This window comes from Kryptolebias marmoratus, linkage group LG8 (genome assembly GCF_001649575.2).
Source record: "Kryptolebias marmoratus isolate JLee-2015 linkage group LG8, ASM164957v2, whole genome shotgun sequence".
Classification (NCBI taxonomy): domain Eukaryota; kingdom Metazoa; phylum Chordata; class Actinopteri; order Cyprinodontiformes; family Rivulidae; genus Kryptolebias; species Kryptolebias marmoratus.
Genome location: NC_051437.1, coordinates 27,916,941 through 27,924,594, shown reverse-complemented (window position 1 = coordinate 27,924,594; position 7,654 = coordinate 27,916,941). Strand labels below are relative to the sequence as shown.

The window sequence follows — 7,654 nt, the reverse complement described above, 5'->3', positions numbered from 1 at the left end:
CCACCCCCCCACCCCCACCCCCGACCCGGCTTCCTCTGAGCAGAGACCCGGCGCCGCTTACCGCTCTGTGGACCGGTCCGCTGGGGAGAAGAAGCTTGTTTCTGGGGGTTCTGGAGGATCTGCTCGGCTCAGATGACCGCGGGGAGAATAGTCCTCATTTCTCGGGGGCGGCGGCTTCCATCCCTCCCGAACCCCCCGGTGTCAGGCTGCAGATGTGAACGGGGCGGCGGAGCGACGAGGCACTGGGCTGAAAGGAGGAAGTTTGCGCTGTAGGGAGGCGTAAAGAGGAACAAGCCTCACGTCAGCTGCGCTCTTGGTTTCATGAGCCGATACCGTCGCAGCTGCCCTGTTTTCCCTTTTTGGTTTTCTTTTTTTTTAAAGTTTTTTTTTTTTTTTTTTGGTCCCCTCCTGTCAGCAGCACCTCTTCAGGCGACTGCAGAAACAATAACAGGCTTCAGTTTCTCCTCAGAGGACAGCCCCCCCACGCCCCCCCACAGGCAGAGTCCAAGCCCAGGTTCAGGCCCACGCCGGGGGAAGGACGGATGAATGGGTCCACAGATGTCAGCAGCTAATTTGCATGGTGTGCATGGCAGCTCTGACAGGTATTCAAATAAAACTTCGGCTGCTATCGTGCATCTCTGCAGCTCTCAGGCAGCCAGCCGGGCGCACCCCCCTCCTCCTCACTCCTCATCCTCCCCCCTCAGGGGCTTTAATGCTTCTCTTAGATATAATCCTTAATCAAGAACCAGGATTAGAAACAAAGTTCCCTCTGAAGCCCGACGACAGAGAGATAAAAAAAAAACAGGACATGAATCCCAACAGGAGAGCCGGGGGCGGAGCCAGATTAATGATTACACCTGAAGCTGAGGGGCCTGGCTAAGGCCTGGAGGGGGGACTGGATAAGGCCTAGAGAGGGGACTAGATAAGGCCTGGAAGGGGCCCAGCTAAAGCCTGGATGGGGCTCAGCTAAGGCCTGGAGAGGGGACTGGATAAGGCCTGGAAGGGGCCCAGCTAAAGCCTGGATGGGGCTCAGCTAAGGCCTGGAGAGGGGACTGGATAAGGCCTGGAAGGGGCCCAGCTAAAGCCTGGATGGGGCTCAGCTAAGGCCTGGAGAGGGGACTGGATAAGGCCTGGAAGGGGCCCGGCTAAGACCTGGAGGGGGCCCAGCTAAGGCCTGGAGGGGCCACGGCTAAGGCCTGGAGGGGGCTCAGCTAAGGCCTGGAGGGTCCCAGCTAAGGCCTGGAGGGGGCCCGGCTAAGGCCTGAAGGGGGGCCCGGCTAAGGCGTGGATGGGGCTAGCTAGAAGCTTTTTGCTGCTGAAAGTGAAAAGCAGCAAAAAGCTAAAAGTAGGCTAATTAGAAGCCAAAAAAAACAACAACAACAAAAGGTTCACTAAAAGCCAGAAGTAATGGAAAAGTAGCTAAAAGCTGAAAGAGAAGACAAGCTAAATGCTGAAAATACCAAAACAGTAGCTAAAAGTAGAAAAAGCTGAGCTATAAGTAGTGAAATGCTTACTAAGAGCTCAAGTAGCAAATAGCTAGCTAAAGGTTAAAAGCAAGCTAAAAGTAGCCAAAAGTAACGCAAGGCTAGCTAAAAGCTCAGAAGTTGAACAGCAGCTAAAACATAAAAGCAGCTGAAAGTTGTTTTCGGAGAGCTGAGACAGAACCGTTGAAAAATAAACTCGTTCGGAGTTTAAATGGAAACTTTGGGGACTTTTTAAACGAGGACGGAAGACGTTGGACCTCTGTCCTCTGTCTTCTGTCTTAAACGAGCTAAAATAACGCCACCTTTCTGTTAAACACATTTCTGACGCTGGATTTGTCCGTTTTGGCTTCAGAATTTCCCGTCTTGTCAGGACTTTCTTCACTGCCTGGTAATTGCAGCCTAATTGTCATAAATTGCTCGCAGCTCTGTCCGTTGGACCTCGTTTGTCGTAACTCGGGGAAAGTCCTTCGTTGGTTACACAACTTTGAGCTGAAACCCTGAAATAAATCATAAAATTCAGGTTTTCCTCGGCTGAAGTCAATCTTCGGTGTCAAAACGAACCAAATTAGCGTTAAAGTGATGAAAGCTGATTATCCGAAAAGAGGAAAAGGAAGCAAAAAAAAATAAATAATAATTTCACACCAAAATGGTTAAAGTTTCCATTTGTCACTTCCTGTTGGGGAAATGTGAAAAAGCAACCCGGGGCTGAACGAACGAAGCCGCATTTCAAACATTTAATGTTGTAATTTATATTTTTATATTAATCCAATGGTTTATATTTCTACTAAAATGCCCTAAAATCAAGACCAAAAGCTTTAAATTTGACTTGCAGTCAAGGCCCGGTTCTCCTCGCTGAATGCATATCGCCCGCCGCCTCTGAACTGAAATCACCTGAGGAAGGAAAAACCGAAGGAGTTGCAGCCATTTTATTTTATTATTTTTGGCTGATTTGCTGCGGAGGCCTTCATGAACACGATGACTCCAAAACAAATGTCTTCTGAACATTAAAAAACATTTTACTTTTACTTTTAAAATGTTACAGATGGCCTCAATGTGGAGAAATGCTTCAATAACTTCTGACCAGACTGAGAAGCTAACCGGTCTGAGTGACGCTAAAGCTAATTTCTGCCAACAGAAGTTAGTTTTAGATAAAACAAACAAAAATCTGACAGCAGCTCATCTGAATGTAATTTAATCACCCCTCACATGTCCCTGTTTTGCATAACAAGCTCATTTTGACAGAAATATTTGGTGTTTTTGCCAGACGTACCCCGAGCTGCACTCAAACTGCTACAGCTAGCTGTAGCAGCTAGCTGCTAAAGCTGCTGTAAATAAATACACAGCTCTATTTAAACGACTACGTAATGCAGATTAGATGTTAGTGTAAAGGTTTATAAAGGAACTTTCACACAAACTGCTACTTTTTTTTTTTTTTGAGCTGTTTTAGAGGCAGAAATGAACCTTGATGGATTAGCCGTTAACTTGTCAGTTTGGTTGAATTCAACTCCAAACTGAGGTCATTTAAAGAGCTTTCTACAACAGATAATTTATTAATTGTTCCCAGAAACCCACTTTAAATGATCTGAAATAATATTTTACTGGACTAATTGTACAAAAGACGACAAAACAACCTTTAAAGCTGGTTAACACGAAGAAAAACTGGACTTTTGACCAAAATAAAATGCTAAAATACAAAACTTTGTGCCGATATTTGTTTGTTTCTACGTATTTACTGGAGCATAAATATTGTTACGTTCAGAAAACACATTAGCGTGGTGCAGAAAAGCAGAATCGTTTAAAAACGGACTCCTTCAATGTATTTTTATCACCTCTTTCAACCAACCTGACGCAAGGCGTCACGGCTGCGGGTGGAAAGTTAAAACTTGCAAAATATGTGCATTCTGAAAATGAAAAAGAGGAAGAGGAAGGTGCTTTTTCTTGTCTGTCTTTCTTGGTTATTTAAAAAAAAAAAAAGAAGACAATTCTGCAGGGGGGGAGGGGGCCTCAATGGCAAAAAATAGCCGAGCAGTGACAGTTCTGCCAGGAAAATTAGCCGAATATTTTAATTATGAGCAGGTGTCGTTGCTCGGGTTTTAAGGGAGGAAAAAAAAAAAAAAAGAATATTTTTACCCAGAAATGTAAAAAGTGGAAGTTTCAGCTTCTCTTCTGCAGAGCGACGACAGTTTGGACGTCTTTTTTTATAAAAAAACAAATAAAAACCCGTTTAATTCATAAGCAGCAGAAGGCGAGGTGTCGTTTAAATATAATAATGTTTAATTAAAGCGTAATCTTCGGTGCAGCAGAGGGTCGTTGGGTAGTAAGCTGTCAAACTGCTGCAGAAGGTGTGACCTTCGAAGTGCGACTCCAACCTGACGGCTGAGAGGTGCTAAAAAAAATAAAGTTTACACTTACATAAAAAAAAGAAGAGTTTCCAAGCTCGCTCAGCTGTTCTGATCGATGTTTTTATTTTTATTTACAACATTCAGGAGTCAGATTACATCCGTGTTTGTTTTTCAATCTTTTATCCACGATCTAAACAAAGGAAAGCGACACAAAATGAATCTTTTACAAACACCCAGCCCGCTAACCGACAGCTCTCCTTCCTGTCCTAAACTTCACCTCGGAAGGTGTCCCGCCGCCGTTTGGACCAGAACCACCCAGAGGTCAAAGGTGACGCCCGGCGGGGACAGAAGAGGAGCTAAAACGGAGAAAAGTTGGACGCAGGAACGTGGAAACGAGTTTCCATTTCGGTGGCGGTCACAAGTCGTCGCGTGGTAAACGCGCGCTCGCCACGCGGTTAAAATACAATGACGTGGCGGCCATTTTGTCCTAGCTGGGGCTCCTCTCCTCAGCTCTCACGGTGATCTTGATCCTCCTCTCCTGATGGACGTCTGAGTGAGAAACAAGATGGCTGCTTTAGTTGTACTGATTTTCTTTTGGCTTCTGTTCAGCTAATTTTAGCTACATTTTTTTACTTTTAGCTACAGTTTATATTTAACTTTTAGTTACTGTTTACTACTATTCAGGTAAAATTTATATATATTTGCTAATTTTAGCTTTTAGCAATAATTTTTATTTAGCATTTAGCTATTGTTTAGCTAATTTTAGCTTTTAGTTACTGTTTATATTTAAATTTTAGCTACAGGTTGGTTAATTTTAGCTTTTGACTATTGCTTTGCTTAATTTAGCATTTCCTAAAGTTTTGCTGACTTTAACTTTTAGGTGTGGTTTTGCTAATTTAATCTCTTTTGCCACTATTTTGCTAATTTTAGCTTTTAGCTACAGGTTAGTTAATTTTATCTTTTGACTATTACTTTTATTTTAGCTTTTAGGCACAGTTTTGCTAATATCAGCATTTTGTTACGGTTTGATTAATTTTAGCTTTTGACTTTATTTTTGCTAATTTTAGCTTCTTGCTATGGTTTTGCTCATTTTAGCCTTTTTCACAAGTAGCAAATTTGAGCTTTTAGCCACATATTTGTAAATTTGAGGTTTTTGCTGCAGTTTTGCCGATTTAATGTTTTAGCCACGGTTTTGTTAAGTTCAGCTCTTTGCTACTGTTTAGCTAATTTTAGCATTTAGTGATGTTTTAGCTGATTTCAGCTGATTTTAGCTGATTTCAGCCCGTCCTTTAGGCGGGAGCCACGTCGCTATGTATAAAGGGCTGAAAACGTGTCTCACTGCCTGGGTCCAAGTCCCGGTCCGTTTCCGTCTCCACGGACGCCCTCTTCCTCTTGCGGCGCGGGGTTCCGTCCGGTCCCGACTCGCTCTCGTCGTCCTGCTGGTCCGAGCTGCTCTCCGGCTCGTTCGCCGACTGTGACGATGAAGAGGCAGAAGACACAGCGACACACTACGAGTGAAGACAAAGAGACAGCTGACGTTTCGGCGTCTGGCCGGAGGCGCTAACACGGTTAGCTTCAGGTACCTTTTCGTTCAAGGACATCGACTCCTGCTTCTGGAGAGCCGGGTTCAGCGCCTCCAGCCTCACGACCGCTGCGGACACAAACATCAAAACGATCCATTTGCACAACATTCACTGCAAATTATGTCCAAACATGTCTGTCGCAGGTTAGCCACAAAGCGTCTTAATTATGTCCTAATTTATTGTCCTAATTTATTGTCCTTTTTTTGTCTCCAATCCATCCTTATTTGATCGTAAATGGCCACCTTCTTACTTTGTTCTTTTTAACATTTAAGTTGAGGACATGAAGTCAGAAACTACACAATCTGTTTGCTGAGTAAGGTTAAAATCTGCTGAGTCACCGGTCGTCACGATGATTCCCACCTTTTTTCTGGGAAAGCAGAAAAGGGGCGGGGCCATACATGGCAGCTGAAGCCTCAAACACTCACCCTACAAAAACTACAAAAACCCAGCTCCTTCTGTACTTCAGGCTAATTTAAGCTTTGAAACATCCAAACATTCGGCTCAGGGTTAGGTTCTCTCAGAAATCTGTCTTCTGCTACTTGAAGCTAACCTTTTGCTACTTTTAGCTTTTAGAATAAATAAATGAGCGCTTCTTTTTTATCTCTGGCCTCTAGCCTCTTGCTACATTTAGCTTGTCTTTTCCAACGTTTTAACCTTAAGCTAATCTTTTCCATGCAGCTTCACTGTTCTACCTTTTGCTACATTTAGCATTTAGCTAGTGTTTTGCTGTTTTAGCTGTTAGCTAGTGTTCTGCTTCTTTTAGCTTTCTCGTCTCAGTTTCAGCTTCTTTAGCTAACGTCAGCAGACATTTAGCTCTTTAATTTCACAGAAGATGCAGTTTTTTTTCTGGTTTTCTCAGTTCTGACTTTAGCCGGTTTCTTGACGGTTAAATGTTGTTTTTTTATCTTCATTTCTGCTCTCAAATTATCGTCCTTCGGCGTCTTTTAGCTTCCAAACACGTCTCAGTTGCATCGTGACCCATTTTGTGTTTTCCATCACACCAAGGAGTAAATGTTGTGCAGGAAACGACTCATCCAGTCGGCCTTTTTCTTTACCTGGACGTAGCGACAGCGTGAGGACAGGAACCTTCTTCCCGTTGCTTTGGTCCGTTTTAACGTCCACTTCCTCTTTCTGCTCTTGACCTTTGACCTGCGACGACAAACCCGCGATCAGACCCCGAGAACGTCTGTATGCCTCCCGGAGATCTTTGGAGAGACGTGGCGTTTACCTCGCTGCTGTGGTCAGCCGTCGGATCTGGTTCCTGTTTTCTGGCTGCCGCGGTGAAGGAGGACGAGGACGAGGACGGGGACGGGGATGGGGACGATGATGACGCGGGTGTGGTCACGCCGTTGTCGGGGCTCCTCTGCGTTCCTGCGTTGCTGCTTCGGCGCGAGGGCGAGTAATCGCCCGGAGTTTGGTTGGATTTGGACTTTCCTCGATCTGAGAGGTCCAGAGGTCCGTCGCTGGACTCCCTGGGTTCCTCCTCGGCGGGTTTCTCAGGTTTGGGGGGCGGCGGACTATCCTTTTTCTTGCTGTCGCTCCCTGGGTAATCTGGCACCCTCCTGAGCTTGAAGACCACCGTCGGCTCCTTCGCGGGCAGCTGGTGGGAGTTGGGTTTCTGCCATGGGGGGACAAAGCCGTGTCTCCTGCCGCCGGCCTGCGGGACGGGCGGCGCCGGGTTGGGGAAGCGCGGCAGGTGCAGCCTGGAGGAAGTCTCCGCCGCAGGGCCGGTTCCTGCTGAGACCCAGTCTGAGGACTCGGATGGGGGCCAGGGGACGGGGACGGGGCCGCTCCTGATTGGCCGAGGGTGGCAGGGGATCGGCGCGTGGACCACGGGTCGGCTCAGCTTCACCTCCGGGGAGGAGGAGTAGTTCTTCCGAGGAGGCTGGACGTGAATGGACGGGTGCTGCTCGAACACTTCAAGACTAAAGACACGAGAGACGAGAGACGAGACACGAGAGACGAGAGATGAGAGACGAGAGATGAGAGACGAGACACGGGAGATGAGAGACGAGAGATGAGAGACGAGACACGGGAGACGAGACATGATAGACAAGACACGATAGACGAGAGATGAGAGACGAGACACGGGACACGAGAGACGAGACACGATAGACGAGACACGAGAGACGAGACACGAGAGACGAGACATGAGACACGAGAGATGAGAGACGAGACACGAGAGACGAGACACGAGAGATGAGACACGAGAGACGAGACACGAGAGAGGAGACACGAGAGACGA

General features: G+C 46.3%; 2 protein-coding genes across 9 annotated transcripts in view; both read right to left on the bottom strand.

Annotated features, from left to right (window-relative positions):
- Positions 1-387, bottom strand: part of hck (HCK proto-oncogene, Src family tyrosine kinase) — a 16,333-nt gene extending 15,946 nt beyond the window's left edge. The window contains exon 1 of one of the 5 annotated variants that reach the window (XM_025009916.2): positions 62-387. The gene's annotated coding sequence lies outside the window, so the exon portion shown is untranslated. The remainder of the gene's footprint in view (positions 1-61) is intronic. The other 4 variants (XM_025009917.2, XM_025009915.2, XM_037977096.1 and 1 more) reach the window with 4 other exon arrangements.
- A 3,538-nt stretch (positions 388-3,925) lies between these two features.
- rbbp8l (retinoblastoma binding protein 8-like) overlaps positions 3,926-7,654 on the bottom strand; it is a 12,927-nt gene continuing 9,198 nt past the window's right edge. For 3 of the 4 annotated variants that reach the window (XM_017433464.3, XM_017433465.3, XM_017433466.3), the window contains exons 10-14: positions 6,638-7,334; positions 6,465-6,558; positions 5,410-5,477; positions 5,166-5,334; positions 3,926-4,375 (exon numbers count right to left, since the gene is read on the bottom strand). In XM_017433464.3, the coding sequence (XP_017288953.1) occupies positions 4,314-4,375; positions 5,166-5,334; positions 5,410-5,477; positions 6,465-6,558; positions 6,638-7,334 (1,090 nt within the window). In that variant the 3' untranslated portion in view covers positions 3,926-4,313. The remainder of the gene's footprint in view (positions 4,376-5,165; positions 5,335-5,409; positions 5,478-6,464; positions 6,559-6,637; positions 7,335-7,654) is intronic. The other variant, XM_017433468.3, reaches the window with a different exon arrangement.